The 17,456-nt window shown below is 38.1% G+C and overlaps 1 protein-coding gene across 1 annotated transcript in view; it reads right to left on the bottom strand.

The window, feature by feature from the left end:
- The window catches only part of LRP1B (LDL receptor related protein 1B), a 1,706,338-nt gene that overhangs the window by 591,325 nt on the left and 1,097,557 nt on the right, over nt 1–17,456 (bottom strand). Inside the window, exon 23 of the mRNA XM_070423500.1 lies at nt 13,538–13,783. Coding sequence (XP_070279601.1) covers nt 13,538–13,783 — 246 coding nt within the window. The remainder of the gene's footprint in view (nt 1–13,537; nt 13,784–17,456) is intronic.

The raw sequence follows: 17,456 nt of genomic DNA, 5'->3' as shown, positions 1-17,456 counted from the left end.
GTTTGACACAAGTCAATGACAATGGTTAATGTATGTTTAAAAAATTACAGGACACAAACAATGTAAAACATGTCAAAAGGCAAACTGGATTAAATATCTACAATATAATAAAGGACTAAATTCTCTATTACACATGAGCTCCTATAAATTGACAAGAAGGAAATACTCAAGTAAATAAAAGGTAAAGGGTATTGAACAAACAATTCATAAAAAGAAAAATATAAACAACTTTTACATTGTAAAAAGTTTTCAATTTCTCTCATAAAATAATACATTGATTTTAAAATAATGAAAATGTTTGATAAGACACTGTATTGATTAAAGTGTAGACAAAAGACACTCCGACATAATGATAATGGAACTATAAACTATTATAATCTATATGGAGAACCACTGGACAACCATAAAAAAATCTATCTATCTATCTATCTATCTATCTCCCTTGACCAAGTAAGTCCATTTGTCAAAAATTCATTATAACGATAAAGTTTTATACACAGTATATGTGGCAGATAAGCAAGGAAATTCTTTGCAATATTTGTAATAGCAAAAGATTAAAAGCATAAATCTTCATCAATAGGTATCTGAAAATAACATACGGTACAGTCATACAGTGCAATATGATTTGGCCACATACACTAATGTGATTGCTAATTGTGTGCTACCATGAAATACTTACCAATACTTTGTAAGTAGAAAACAGCAATATACAAACAGTGCACATACTACACTAACATTTAAGTTAAAAAATAAAAGATTTTTCTAAACCTATATAAAAGTAAATTGTAGAATAATTATTAAAGGATTGATGAAGGAATGCTCTTGTCTCTGCCATGGTAACTGGTGACTGGGAACAAAACAAATTTCCACTTTATTCTGCATTGGTACACGTTTTAAGCATTGGTATGTATATTTCCTATTAAGATTAGTTATTCTTAAGAATAAAAATTAAACCTATAAAAGAAGGAATTATCATTTCCAGCTTTTGGAAACATAAACACAACAAGAATTATTTAGGCATGACATATATGCTGAGCAAGGTAATTCAGTAGGACAAATACCATAAAACCTGTTTTTTCCCTTCAGGAGGACTCGTTTTTACTATAACAATATTTAAGAGATGACTTATTGCTCTTACTTGTATGCCATATTTAAGAAAAATATGTATATTTTAAAAATCTTTATTGTTTAAAGTATTATATACATCCATTTTTTCTCCCACTGACCACTGATAGCCACCCCCACCCCACCATCCCAGGCTCCTACCACCCTACTGTCTGTGTACATGGGTTGTGCATACATGCATACAAGTTCTTTGGTTGGTCTCATCCCACCCACCCAACCACAAAAGTATATTTTTTTGAACCACAAATTACTGACTTGTCTGTTACAACTGAAATAAGATTCTACAGTAAAGGCCTAGATTCTGCGTTTGCCTCTGATACAAATAAAGGAAAGTCACTAAAATTATTAGGTCTTTTTGTCTTGGTTTTTAAGATAAAATAACATTTTTGGTCATAAATGTTATTTTGCACCTCCAGGAGGCTCCAGAGCCAGTGCAACCAGTGGACAGTTTAAGACTATGCTGGATTACATCCCTACCTCCTACACACTCGTGGGGCAGATTCAGTAAGCACCAAAGCCCCACTGAAGCGGGTCCTGCTTCATAGGGTTCACTCCTGCACAGCAACTCCTCCACTGTCGTCATAGCTGGTCTGTGCAGCTGATTGGCCTGGGGGTAAATCTCTCCCAGTGATGCCAACAGCAATCAAGACTCAACTATAATAGAATAGTGCACACAGCCCACACAGGGGCATACCTGGTGCGCCCAGCTCAGGTGAATGGGGAGGCTGCACCTGGGCCCTACAGGACACCTATTACACAAGGCCATTATACCAATTCCAGGAGACATACAGTTCTACCAAATACACAGAAACAAACACAGGGAAGCAGCCAAAATGTGGGTGAGGATGAACCAAAAAAAAAAGAGATTGTATCATGAATAACAAAATTTCAATATTTTTAAAATAGTGATTGTGAATACATAATTATTTATTGGTTTCAGATATTTTTGGAAGATTTCATAATAGAATGAATGGTGGTTAAAACATCTTGTTGCGTGTTTTACTAAAACTGTTCAAAGCCTTTCAAGTTCTTGTATTTAAGTCATTTTGTGTTGAGAATATAGTTGTTTGATAAATGTTACTTGATTTGCTTAACTATAATAAATCAGTTACTAAAAATAAAAAATATAAATATAAATATTAAAAATATTAAAAATATCAAAAATCATATTTGATAACTTCTCCAATGCCTCACTACTTTTAAGATTTATATTGATTTATTAAATTATTATTTTTTATTTGAAAGAATAAAAAAGTTGTAATGAATAATCCAATATGTAATTTCATATGCTAGTGGGAAATCATGAAGACTGAATTTCAAATTTCCAAGTCTTACAATAGTTTTTTCTTTAAAAAAATAAAACTGTGTATAAAATGTTTGGAAATAAAACACAATGAAGAAATTTCTGTTGTATACCAATTTTGATGTAGTATATTATGTTCTTTGGAGGCAAACTCAATTTAAAATGAATATCAGCAAAATATGAAGTAGTCATTCATTTTTATAGTTTTCTGGTAATTTTTCTAGTACATTAGCTCCTGTCTCAGAAATGACTGAACTTAACAGCTCAGACAAGCGCATTCCACTTTTAATTTAGAACTGGCTTAAAATTTTTCTGCTTTAGCATATCATGAAATGACAGATGTACAAAACAACGAGGTTACAATTTACATTTTTTATGTTGATGAATGTCATGTTTATAAATGTAGTATATCACAAGTAGCTTTAAAAAATACTCACAAGACTGTAGTGTTCTACATATAATTCCATTTTCTTTAATTCCCACTACAGGTCTCATAATGATTTTTACAAGACAGAATAAAAAAGCAGTAGATGATTTGTCTAAGAAAAAAGTCTCTCTACAGTGTTCTCAGGATGAATTGTTAGTGTAAGTCTACAACCAGCAATTCTATAGGAATAGTGCCTGATTCATTATTATATATTCAGCAAAAAGTGATATGTAGTTACAATGTTTTATTTTCTGATATTTAAGAGTTTTACTTTTTTCTGTTTTTGTATTCAATAATTTATTTTTATATCTCTCTCCCTATCATTAGATATATTTCTTTTACACAATAGAAACTTATGAATTGTAAGTGATCTATCATTTCTCTGGCTCAATATATAGTATTACTTCCTTTTTTTCATTCCTTCACCTATATATAGTTATATTGAGAATAAAAGATAGTTAAATATTACTGAAGTGTGATATACATAAAGGCAGAGGACAGGGCCTAGAGAAAGAGGAGAAAGATAGGCTTTCAACTATTACTCAAACCTGTGAATTTATAAGATTTGTCACCAGCTGTCCATCAGTTTTTCTTGCAAGCTATTTTTGTTTATTTGTTTTTCTCCTCTTAATTATTTTCCTGGGAATTTCTGGATTTTTTTTTTCTCAATAGCTCTGCTTTATATTTCTAGTTTTAAAAAGTCATCTATTCTTTCTGCTAATAAGTAGTAAGAATTGGAATGTGGATTGTGTGTGATGAGAGAGAGAGAGAGAGAGAGAGAGAGAGAGAGAGAGAGAGAACTCACTGGGGTATTTGGGTAAAGGATTGAACAGAAAACTTTTCATTTCTAGGATATATCCCATTGCCTTTTGCTAAATTGCATTTAATAAATATTTGTGATGACATAAATGAGTGAATGACTAATTATAAGACTCAATGAGTAGTTAGCCCAGAATACATCAAATATGAAGGAGATAAAAATTATTATGGGGAAAAGAAAAGGAAAGGATGAAGTCAGTGAGGGAAGCAGAAAGATACAGAGAAATACTATAAAAAAGGTCAACATGACTAAAATTAAATTAAAACATGGAGAGGATATTTGAAATGTATAAATTTTAGAACATACAATTAACTCCTATAAATCAATAAGAAAAGGTAGTGATATTAACAAAAATTATCAATAAATAATAAAATTTTAAAAATAACTTTATTCTAATATCTCTTAGTCACAAGGTCCTGAGTAAATGAAGTAATCTTTCTGAGTCTGTTTCCATAGGTATCAAATCATAGTAATAATATCCAATTTGTTTCTTTTTTAAAATATCTTTATTAGTATTGATTTTTAGAAAGAGAGGAAGGAAGAGGGAGAGATAGAAACATCAATTGTGAGAGAGAATCATTGATTGGCTGCCTCCTGGACACCCCCTTGGGATCGAGCCCGCAACCCGGGTATGTGCCCTTTGACCAGAATAGAACCCTGGACCCTTCAGTCTGCAGGCCAACACTGAGCCTAACAGCTAGAGCATCTAATTATTTTCTTATAAGCTACTAGAGGCCCAGTGCACGAAATCTGTGCACTTGAGTGGGGTTGGGGGGGTCCCTCAGCCCAGCCTGCATCCTCTTACAGTCCAGGAGCCCTCGGGGGATGTCCGACTGATGGCTTAGGCCCACTCCCTATGTGTCGTAGGTGCCTGCTGGTGGCCGGAGAGGCTCCTGCTACCGCCACTGCACTCACCAGCCATGAGCCCGGCTTCTGACTGAGCGGCGCTCCCCCTGTGGGAGTGCACTGACCACCAGGGGGCAGCTCCTGCTTTAAGCATCTGCCCCCTGGTAGTCAGTGCATGTCATAGTGACTGGTCATTCTGCCATGGGGCCAAAACCAGCTCTCCGACATCCCCCAAGTTGTCCCGGATTATGTGAGGGTGAAGGCCAGGCCATGGGACCCCACCAGTGCATGATCAGGGCCGGGGAGGGACCGTGGGAGGGCTCCAGGGTGTGTCTGGCCCATTTTGCTCAGTCCTGATTGGCCGGACCCCAGAAACAAGCTAATCCATAGGTCAGAGCATCTGCCCCTTGGTGGTCAGTGCACAACATAGCAAGTGGTTGAGTGGCCTTAACATATCATTAGCATATTATACTTTGATTGGTTGAACAGCCAACTAGACACTTAGCATATTAGGCTTTTATTATATAGGACTAGAGCCCAATGCACGAAATTCTTGCAAAAGTAGGTCTTCCTTCCCCTGGCTGCCAGCACTGGTTTCCCACTGGCACCTGGGACTCAGGCTTCCCTGCGGCTGCTGGCAGGCACTCAGGACCTGGGCTCCCCTGCAGCCCTGGCTTTGTCTGGATGGTCCTCCGGAAGGACATCTGGTCTAATTAGCATATTATGCTTTTATTATTATAGATAAACAAATTACCCATCACATTTTAGTTTTATTTTTTATTAACAAGTTGTAATGTTAACACTATTGCAGATGTCCCCCATCCCCCTCCTTTGCTCATCTCCACCCACCTCCACCTCTCCCTCCCTAGGTCTTCACCACGCTATTGTTGAGTTTTCAGATGCTTAATGAATGATAGGTATTAGAAATACAGTATTATAATAATTAACTTTAAGAAATAATTCATTGCCCTGGCTGGTTTGGCTCAGTGGATAGAGCATCGGCCTGTGTACTCAAGGGTCCCAGGTTCGATTCCGCTCAAGGGCATATACCTTGGTTGCGGGCACATCCCTAGTCGGGAGTGTGCAGGAGGCGGCTGATCAATGTTTCTCTCTCATAGATGTCTCTAACTCTCTATCCCTCTTCCTTCCTGTCTGTAAAAAATCAATAAAATATATTTAAAAAAGAAATAATTCATAGAGGAGGGAGTTTTGAATAGAATATAGAATTCAAATTTCCAAAGGGAATGTAGACAATATTGTCATTCTGAAAGATCATAGATGACAACAAACAGAGCACACGAAGGAGATGGTAAAATAAAGTGATATCTGTGAAAGTACTTTATACACCCTTGCCCCCTATACATTACTATCATTACTAATGATGAAACAGTAATAACATGCCTGGAGTGGAAACTCAGAGTGGAAGATAATGAAACATCAGGTGGCAGAGATAAAATAAGCAGAAATAAAGAAGGTCCTAAATAGCAGGCTGAAGAATTTGTGTTTCTTTTCATAAATGATAGAAAGTTACTTTAAAACCATGGATTCAGACTATGTTAAAGTGTCATTTTATTAAAATAAATAAAGGAGTGGATGGCCAGAGCACATTCCCCCAAACAGTTTCACTCTCCTAATCTCACTTTATATTCTACTACAGGCCCGGTGCACAAATTCATGCACCAGTGGGGTTCCTCAGCCTGGCCTGCATGATTGGGCCGAAACTGGCTCTCTGACTTCCCCCGAGGGGTCCTGGATTGCAAGAGGATGCAGGCCAGGCCGAAGGACTCCACTGGTGCACGATCGGGGCCAAGGAGGGATATGGGAGGTTGGCCAGCCAGGGAGGGACCACGGGAGGGCTCCAGGGTGTGTCTGGCCCATCTCGCTCAGTCCCAATCGGCCAGACCCCAGCAGCAAGCTAACCTACCAGTCAGAGTGTCTGCGCCCTGGTGGTCAATGCACGTCATAATGAGCGGTTGAGAGGCCTTAGTATATCATTAGCATATTACGCTTTGATTGGTTGAATGGATGACCAGACACTTAGCATATTAGGATAAATTTATTATATAGGATTATTCACAAAGGTAACCATCTGCTTATTATTTTTTTTCTTTCAAATTTTATTCTTAACCATATTACTGACAGCTTTCCTTTAATTCTCATTTTCCAGATTTGGATTTCTCTCTCCCTCTTTAATAAAAGATTATATTCCTTTAAGTTTCAATATTCTTCTCCTCATAACCTAGAAAAATAAAATTATGACAGCAAATAGAGAAGACTGCCATCATTAAAACACAGGAAACTCTGGGCTCCACTATGGTACTGATGCTACTCAATTTAAAGAGGGTTGAATCCAAGAGATACTGTGCAGAAAAAGCTTAAAATATGGAGAAAGAGGGGAACAGAGAACCGGAGAAGTCAAGGATAATTGAGATTGTGATCCTAAAGACCAGAAGAAAATTGGAACCACTGAGATAACTATGGAATATTGAGGGCAAAAAGAAAGTGTACACTTTAGCCAACTAATTTGATGTGACTTGATTATATCTGGTGAAATGAATCAGATAGTAAGAAAGAGATAATAGCTATTGATGTAAATGCCACAGTAATCAGATTTGAGGTGATAACAGAAGCCCTCAGAGTGAGAAGGAGTTCTCCAAGAGACATCTGAGAATTAAGATTTGGGCAATGGACATAGTGTACTAGTAGGTGGTCATTATAAGAGAAAACAAAAAGGAATGCTATAATGTTCTTTCCAATGATACTGGAAACATGCTGCAATATTGCAAGAGAGCTGCCTAGCAAAAAGCAAAGAAACAAATACTTTAGAAGAAAGTGTTTAACAATATATGTATTTGCGTTAAAGTAGGAAGATGTAAGGAACTGATAAAATTAAGTATTGGGATATCCAAGAAAAGTAAGATTTATAGTTAAACTAGTGGCCCAGTGCATGAATTCATGCACAGGTGGGGGGGTCCCTCGGTCTGGCTTGCAATTGGAGCAATAGGGGGGCCTGCCTGCTAGGGGGGAACCGCAGGAGGTTGGCCCCAGCAGCAAGCTAACCAACAGCCGATTCCATGAGGAATCAGGCTCCCTCCTCCCTCCTGTCTGGGTCCAGGGTGCGGTGAACCAGATTCTGGGCTGTCAGGGCCTCAGCAGCAAGGTCTGGGTCAGCGTGGGCTATAGCTACCTGCCGGTCGTCCAGTTGTTCCGGTCGTTCTGGTTGTTTGCTTGTAAAGGTCGCTTAGGTTTTTATATATATAGATAACATAAAAGTAGTAATTATGAAAATCATTACATTTAACTAATAAGTTGTTAGGTGTGAACTTAAAAAAACTTGAATTAAGTTCAGCAATTTAGAAAAAAACAGGTGGTATAGAATTTAGGAAGAAAAAATTAGAGAAGAAAACATGAAAGAACAAAAGAGCAAAATTCAAAAGGAAAAAATAATGTGGTATCATTGTTCTAAATTGAAGCATAAAGAGTTGTATTACTCTTTATTTCTCAATAACAAAGAGAATAAGCACAGGTGTTGCATTCAATAGGAAAAATACATTTTAAAAACCAGGACTCAACTTAAGAATTATGGAATAAAGAGAAGAGCAAAAAAAAAAAAAAAAAAAAAAAGAAATTTGTTTATGAAGTTCTATAATTACTAGTCTATTTATTTTTATTGAACTATGAATCTAGGATAGAACTTTTTTTAAAAAATGAAGTAAATGAAATGCTTTAGAAAGGGATAAATTACCAGCAGGTTACATTCTTCATGTAAGAAAAGCCCCATATTATATTTAAAATGTAAAATATAGGCAGGCCAATTTTTGTGCTTTGCAGTACTGTGTTTTTTTGTTGTTGTTTTTTACAAATTAAAGGTTAAATGCTACTTAGTTAAGCAAGTCTATTGGCATCATTTTTCCAACAGCATTTGTTTACTTAATGTCTCTGTGTCACATTTTGGTAATTCTTGCAGTATTTCAAACTGTCTCATTATTATTATACTAGAGGCCCGGTGCACGAAATTCATGCACTGGGGATGGGTAGGGGGTCCCTTAGCCCAGCATGTGCCCTCTTGCAGTCCGGGACCCCTCCCTTGTTACTGCCCACCTGCTTGCTGCTTCCTACCGCTTGGCTTGCTGCTCCTTAGTGCTGCCACGAAGGTCTTGAGTCTGCTGGGTGCCGGGCCTGCGGGTTTGTGTCTCTGATACCCCCAGCAGCCCCAGCACCAAGGTGGCGGGCCTTGGGGTTGCTGGGTACAGGCCCCCCGTTGCGTGTTTGTGTCTTCTATCAGGCCCCCAGCAGCCCCAGCAGCCCCAGCACCACCTAAATAACTTAAGGGAAACTTTATTTAGTCTTCTTTTAAAAGCAATCTAGTTTAAAAATGAGTTGCAGTTAAGACAGAACAAAGAACATGGTACCTAAGAGTGAGATAGACTGACAGAGGAGAGGCTGGGCACTGGTCAGGGGCTTACATGCCAACTGTTCTACACCTGGGAAATGATGTAAAATCGGTTTCTTTAGTTTTCTGCTTAATGGTCTTCTCCAGCACTGAGGTCAGAGGAGCCGCCTTCCAGTCCGTAGGCTGCTTCTCAGAGTCGAAAATTTCGCCATAGGCCTCTGCCTAGGACAGGACCTCTGAACCCCCAGGGTGCATAAACACACAGGGCTTCCATCAGGCTCCTCTGATCCCAGGCCTGGAGGCCTCTCAGCTCCGCTGATCCCTTGGCCTGGGAGGCCTCTCGGCTCCGCTGAAACCCGGGCCGGGAGGCCTCTCAGCTCCGTTGATCCCAGGGCCGGGAGGCCTCTCGGCTCCACTGATCCCCGGGCAGTAAGGCCTCTCTGCTCTGCGGCTTCAGGGCTGTTTGGCTTCGCTCTATAGCTTGGAGCCTGAGTATGCAGATTAACCACCATCTTTTTGCTTCTATAATTGAAACATTGTATCTTTTGGAGCTGTTGCTTCAGGAGCTCAGAGCCCCGCAGCTGCAGGCGGGAACCTTGGTTTCCTCTATTGCTGGGGCAACCAAGCATCCTGTTCTCAGCTGCCTGGCTGCCTGCCGCCATCTTGGCTGACTGTTAATTTGCATATACTCACTGATTAGCCAATGAAAAGGGTAGCGGTCGTAAGCTAATTACCATGTTTCTCTTTTATTAGTGTAGATTTGTTATGGTGATCTGTGATCTATGACCTTTCATGTTACTACTGTAATTGTCTTGGTGCACCATGAACTTGCACTCATATAAAACAGATAACTTAATGGATAAATGTTGTGTGTCTCCTGATTGCTCCATTAACTGACCATTCCCACCAGTCTCCCTCTCCTAGGGCCAATGCATTCTCTGATAATATTAAATTTAACAATATTAAAATTAAGTCAATTATCAATCCTAAAATGACCTGTAAGTGTTCAAGTGAAGAAAGAGTCAAATATTTCTCACTTACATCAACAGCTAGAAATGACTGAGCTTAGCAACAGAGTCATGAAAAAGTCCAAAAGCCTTGTGCACCAGTTAGCCACATTGTGAATGCAAAAGAAAAGTTCTTGAAGAAAATTAGAAGTGTTACTCAAGTGAACACACCAATGATAAGTAACAGCCTTAGTGCTTATATGTATACTAGAGGACTGGTACTCGAAATTCAGCCCAGACTGCACCCTCTCCAATCCAGGACCCCTCGAGGAATGTCCGACTGCCGGTTTAGGCCTGATCCTGGCCTGGTCATAGGCAGCCATCTTGTGAGGGCATGAGGGTTAATTTGCATATTACCTCTTTATTATATAGGATATATAAAAAACAACAACATTTAGTGGTCTGGATAGAAGATCAAACCAGCCACAATACCCCTAAGCCAAAACCTTAAATTGAGGAAGCTGCAGAAGAAAAGTTTGAAGCTTGGCTGGTTCGTAAAGTTTAAAGAAAGAAGCTGTCTCCATAATCTAAAGGGAGAAGTTAAAGCAGCCAGTGCTGATATAGAAGATGAAGAAAGTTATCCAGGAGATCTAGCTAAGATAATTAACGGTGGCTACCTTAAACCACAGGTTTTCAATGTAGATGAAACAGCCTTATTTTGGAAGAAGATGACATTTAAGACTTTCATAGATACAGAAGAGAAGTCAGCCCCTGGCTTGAAAGATTCAAAGGATAAGCTGACTCTCATGTTAAGGGCTAATGCAGCTGGTGACAAAGTTGAAGCCAATTCACATTTACCATTTCAAAAACCTAAGGCCCTTAAGAACAATGGTAAATCAACTCGACCTGTGCTCTATAAATAAAACAACAAAGCCTGAATGATAGCAACTCTGTTTACCATGGTTTACTGAATATTTTAAGCCCACTGTTGAGACCTACTGCTCTGGAAAAATGATTCCTTATAAAATAGCACTGCTCCTTAAACATGCACCTGGTCACTGAGGAGCTCTGATGGAGATGTACAATGAGATTAATGTTGTTTTCATGCTTGTTAACAATATCCATTCTGCAGCCCATGGATGAAAGAGTAATTTTGACTTTAAAGCATATTATTTCAGAAATACATTTTGTAAGGCTATAGCTGCCATCAACTGTGAATCCTCTGATGGATCTGGGCAAGGTAAATTGAAAACCTTCTGGAAAGAAGTCACCAATCTAGATGCCATTAAGAACCTTAGTGATTCATGGAAAAAGGAGAAAATATCAACATTAATAGTAGTTTAGAAAAAGTTGATTCCAAACCCGATGGATGACTTTCAAGGGCTCAAGACTTTAGTGGAGGAAGCAACTTCAGATGTGGTGGAAATAGCGAGAGAACTAGAATGAGAAGAGGGGCCTGAAGATGTGACTAAATTGCTGAAATCACATGATAAATTTTCACAGATGAGGAGTTAATTCTTATGAATGAACCAAGAAAGTAGTTTCTTGAAATGAAATCTACTCTTTATGAAGACTAAAGTGAAGATGGTTGTAATTGCAATATGGGGTTTAGAGTATTATATAAACTTAGTTGATAAAGCAGTGCCAGTGTGTAAAAGGACTGACTCCAATTTTGAAAGAGGTTCTATTGTAGGTAAAATGCTATTAAACAGTGTCACATGCTACAGAGAAACTGTTTGGGACAGAAAGAGTCAGCAAACTTTATTGTTGCCTTACTTTAAGAAATTGCCACAGCCATCCAAACCTTCAGCAATCACCACCTTGACCAGTCAGCAGCCATCAACATCTAGGCAAGACCCTCCACCAGCAAAAAGATTATGACTCTTGAAGCTTCATGTAATGGTTAGTATTCTTTAGCAATAAAGTATTTTTAAGTTGATGGATGTACAGTATATTACTTAATAGACATAATACTATTTCACACTAAATAAACTAAATAGAGTAAAAACATAAATTATATATCTACACTAATAAAAGACAAAGATGTTAATTGACCATACCTTTGCTACGCCCACCAGACAATCAGAGTGACTATATGCAAATTAACCCAACCAAGATAGCGGCTGGCAGCCACGGAGCTGTAGAAAGCAGGAGGCTTGGTTGCCCCAATGATGGAGGAAGCCAAGCTTCCCGCCTGCCTGGCCGGCTGTGGCCTCCGCAAAAGGCAACAAAGTTTCAATTATAGAAGCTAAATAAATCCCAGATACCTGCTTCCAGCCAGCTTCCACTGAGAGCTTTGGTGGCTGGGGACCGTGGCCAGCCTGCAAACAGCCATCAGCCCCTCACCCAGGTTGGGCAGGCACCCCAGTGGGGACCCCTAAATGAAGGGGCTGTGGCCAGCCTGCAAACAGCCATCAGCAGTGGGTCTAATGACTCCTATTATTGAAGTAGTTGTAGTTTTCAAAGCTTGAACATAAGTGACATTTTGAGATATAGAAACTTTAACATGATATAAATATGTCGATTACTTCTATTGAAGATACAGTCAGAGTTGCTGATAGTAATTGGTCTGTGCCATACATTCACAATTGGAAGAAATGTTAACTTTCAGTGAGAGAGTAAAGAAAATAAAGGTGTGATATTTTCCCCAATGAAGTTCATGGACCCCTTCAATTCTAGTCATGGACCACTAAGTGTCCTGCAGATACAGACTACAAATCTGGAAAGACAGTGGGACGCCATCATTCATTAAACACCTAATGGGTGTGGGGCACAGTAACAAGTATTCCATGCTATTCTTGCAACATGCTATAGGGGAGATACTGTTATAATGGGCATTGGTATTTAAAAGATGAGAAAACCGAGGCTCAAGGAGTTTTATGTAAACTGTCTGGAGTCACATACATAATGAATGCCAGCTGCAGGATTAGAATCCAAATGCTGAACTCCACAGCCTTCATATGCTTTTCCCACTGTGAAATATGACCTAGAGCCGTGGTCGGCAAACCGTGGCTCGCGAGCTACATGCAGCTCTTTGTCCCCTTGAGTGTGGGTCTTCCATAAAATATCATGTGCAGGCACGCACGTACGGTGCGATTGAAACTTCGTGGCCCATGCGCAGAAGTCGGTATTTTATGGACGAGCTGGTATTTTGTGGAAGAGCCACACTCAAGGGGCCAAAGAGCCGCATGTGCCTCGCAAGCTGTGGTTTGCTGAGCTTTAGTTTGCCGACCACTGACCTTGAGAATCAGCACAGTGTTTCGAATGGGAGTTACAAGATGAAAACAGCCAGAACAAGGAATTGTTTTCAGGAGTGCTAGGAATACAGTTAGAAGTGTGGGAAAGGACCAGACTTTAGATTCTAAAAAGAATGTAAAGAGAAATAAAAGTAAAAGCTTTGGAGCATACAAAAGTAAGTTCCTAGGGGGGTTGATGATAAAAACAGTATCTGAGGGAGAAATAATCGGATGAATTGTAAGGATTATTGTAACATTTCCTGTCCAGAAGATTCTACTTATGCCTTACCTAAAATTAAATGAACCCTTTTGCTAATTTTCTGAAGGTGTCTTTAGATTTTTTTCTTAAGTTCTATTCTTAAATATAGAAAGATACACAATACACAGAAACAAAAAAGCACTTGCTATTGTTAAATATAGCAAAACACACATCTACTTACCAATACTTGTGCAACTTTCACCGTCTACATCCAGCTTCCACCCCTCATAACATGAGCACTTGACCATGTGCTTGTGCTGCTCACACACTTGACTGCACTTTAGGTGATTGCTGCAATAATCCACGATCTCACACGTTTTATTGTCTTTGTGGAGCTGAAGTCCTTCAGGGCAGGAGCAGACAATTCCTCTCCCAGGAACAACAGAACAGTGGTTGCTACAGCCTCCGTTGTTCAGAGAACATTCGTCTATAAAAGGAGAAGAGATTTTAGGGCATTATCAGTTGTTTTGATCAATTAAATACTAATCATTGAACTCAATTCCCTGAGGCTGAAATTAGAGAGAGAATATAATAAATAGAAGACATTCTTTTCAGATTTCTTTTTCAGGAGTTGGGCTAGGAATGATGAAATAATTCATCCAATGACCAAATGTAATTCTGTATGATCGGAATTGAGAATGAAAGATTTTCATTTCTGTAAAACTTTGGAGTATACTTGGTTGTACCCACAGAGGTAAAAGGGTTCAATATTTCTATTATTAGTAGAGTAATTGTGGTGAGCCTTTTATCAGTTACACAAAATCAGTTGTTGAGGTCTTCCAAAAGGGATGCATATACATACATTGATGATCTGAACATTTGATTTATCTTGATGTTTATAAGTAAACAGGCATATGCATACATATGCATAATATCCATATATCTTTTTCTGCATCTATAGTCTGATTTATAATGATAATGCAGAATTGATTAGTTTCCCCTTTACACGCTGCAGCCATTTCTTTTTAATTTAGGTAAATTGTATGATATATATATTTGCCATTATAATCTGGCTGAAATAATGAGCAACTAGTATTGACTGCATGAATAATATAACTGGTTTATAAAGAAAGAGACTATTATTTTACAGCATTTATAATATCTAATTATATTAGATATATTAATGTATCATTCTACTCCATCATAAAATTGCAGGCTCCCTGAGGGTATACAATATATGTGCTCTGTTTACCAGTGCATATGAAATAGTTAGCACAATCCCTAGCATGGAGCAAGCAGTTAAAAATATTCATTGAATTAAAATTGTCCAAAAGCACAAACTGCCTTAAAATTGAGTAACTACTTGTCCAATTGGGAAAATTATAAGTTGGAATATTTATCCCTTGAAAAAAAAACAAAACAGCTAATTATTTGCAAGCACATTACTTGCAAAAAAATATATAATAAGAAGGGCAACGGAAACTTTTTTTTTTTTGCTTTAAAATGTTTTGAGTACTTTTCAAAGGCTGTTTAATTAGAAGTTGTATTTTGAGACAAGCTAAAATAGAATGTTGTTCAATAACTGGCAAGTTGCAGTTATATATACTTACATACTTCAAATATTTCCTGACATCCATGGAAATTTATCCAGTTTAAAATTAGGCTAAAATGTAAGGTTTTTAAAAAATATTTTTCACACTTGTTAAACTTCCATGTGGGTCAACTTTTCTTTATATCAATTGTTACCATATAAGAAGTGACAGTAGTAAGAAAAGAAAATGATAATATTAACTATTTTCTTTAAGAATGCAATTCAAGTTTGGCATTATTTTAGGGAAAAAAAATTCATTTCTTGGTTCCTCCAAATATGTCTATTCACCCATAATGATAATAATTTCAAAACAGCAGTCATTTCAAAGTATTTGCCCCCTTTTAGTTTAACTGACATTCTTTTATTTTTAATTCTTCATTGTTTAAAGTATTATCTGAGTCTTTTTCCCCCATTGACCTCTCCCCCACCACTCTCTCCCCCATGCACAAGTCCTCACCCCACCTCCCCTGCCTACTATATGACATTCTTTTTCAATAGAATTACTGCAAAGAAATGTCACTGTACCCAGCAGGTGGGGAAAAAAAAGTTACAGCCCTGCTGGCATAGCTCACTGGTTGAGCATTGAGGTCATGGTTCAATTCCAGGTCAGGGCACATGCCTGAGCTGTGGGCTCAGTCTCCAGTGTGGGGCATGCAGGAAGCAGCCAATCAATGATTCTCTCTCATCATTGATGTTTCTATCTCTCTCTCCCTCTCCTTTCTTCTCTGAAATCAATAAAAATGTATTTATTTAAAAAGTTACAATGCTTTCAGCTTATTTCAAATATGACTGTTCTCTTAGTACTGAAGTGCTTCTTGCTGACACTATATGAGGAATTAAGTAACAGATTTAGGATAAAGAACAAAATTCACGTTGAAATCTAAAACTAAATAGGGGAAATTAATGCTAATATTTGTATGGCTAGTCCCTTGTCCATTCTTCCTTAACCCTATACCTGTCTTTAAAAAAGAAGTATCTGACAAAGACTCTTATTCACCAAACTCTAGTCAGGTTCCTCTGAGCTCTCTTGTCAACTGGTCCCCAAACTTGGCCCATTAAAATGGCAAACTCTAGGCACAAATAATTTCATTCTCCACTCCTGCCTGCACTGTTCCACCCAATAAGAGATTCAACAAATACTGGAAAAGTTTCTAACAGCTCAAGGCAGGCGGCATTCCTAGAATGACTCCGCCCCCCACCCCCACACCCCTCACCCCCCTTAAAGTGCCTGCTTGAGAAATCTCCTCCTTGACAGGAGAATTTACTCTTTGTTCCAGCCAAAACCTGGTGATAAACACAGGTCCCTGGACCTCCTCTTAGAGTGGTGACTTTAGAAACCTTGCAATTACAAATACTACTTTCTCTACACCTTTTTTATGTTTTTTAGATGTAAATCCCCTATCACTTAAAACTGTCTTCTCAAAGATTTGAGAGTAGTCTCTGTCAAATGCAAACATGCACAGAGATAACCATCTCACTCTTGCTCTCAACCTTGCTCTAACGTGCTTCAATGGTCCCCAGACATAAAGACTTGAGAATCTATAGATTGCTTTAGGTTGTATGGACATTTTGATGATGTTGATTCTACCAATCCATGAACACAGTATGTTCTTCCATCTGTAAATGTTTTCGTCTATCTCTTTTTTCAATATCCTGTAGTTTTCTGGGTAGAGATCTTTTACCTCCTTAGTTAAATTTATTCCTAGGTATCTTATTTTTTTTGGTGCAATGGTAAATCCATACTACCCAAAGCAATCTATAGATTCAACGCACTCCCCATTAATATACCAACAGCATATTTCACAGATCTAGAAAGAACTCTCCAAAAATTCATCTGGAATAAAAAAAAAAAAAAAAAAAACCAAATAGCTGCTGCGATGCTAAGAAAGAAGAATGAAGTAGGAGGGATCTCAATACCAGATATCAAGCTGTATTACAAAGTCACTGTTCTCAAAACTGCCTGGTACTGGCACAAGAACAGACATATAGATCAATGGAATAGAATAAAGAACCCAGAAATCGACCCAAACCACTATGCTCAATTAATATTTAACATAGGAGGCAAGAACATACAATGGAGTCAAGACAGTCTCTTCAATAAATGGTGCTGGGAAATTTGGTCAGACACATGTTAAAAAATGAAACTAGACGACCAACTTACACCATACACAAAAATAAACTCAAAATGGATAAAGCACTTAAACATAAGACAGGAAACCATAAAAATATTAGAGGAATCCACAGGTAGCAAAATCTCAGATATATGCCGAAGGAATTTCTTCGCTGACACAGCTCCTAGGGCAATGGAAACTAAAAGGGAAAATAAACAAATGGGATTACATCAAAATAAAAAGCTTCTGCACAGCAAAAGAAACCATCAACAAAACAAGAAAACCCACTATATGGGAGAATATATTTTCCAATGTTATCTCTGATAAAGGTTTAATCTCCAACATTTACAGGGAACTCATACAACTTAACAAAAGGAAGATAAACAATTCAATCAAAAAATGGGCAATGGACCTAAATAGACACTTTTTGAAAGACAACATACATAAGGCTGAGAGAC

This window comes from Myotis yumanensis, unplaced genomic scaffold (genome assembly GCF_028538775.1).
Source record: "Myotis yumanensis isolate MYYU_CA2020_CCGP unplaced genomic scaffold, mMyoYum1.0.hap1 SCAF_8, whole genome shotgun sequence".
NCBI classification, from domain to species: Eukaryota; Metazoa; Chordata; class Mammalia; order Chiroptera; family Vespertilionidae; genus Myotis; species Myotis yumanensis.
Note: the sequence above shows the minus strand (reverse complement) of the source record. Positions and strands in the feature narration are given on the sequence as shown.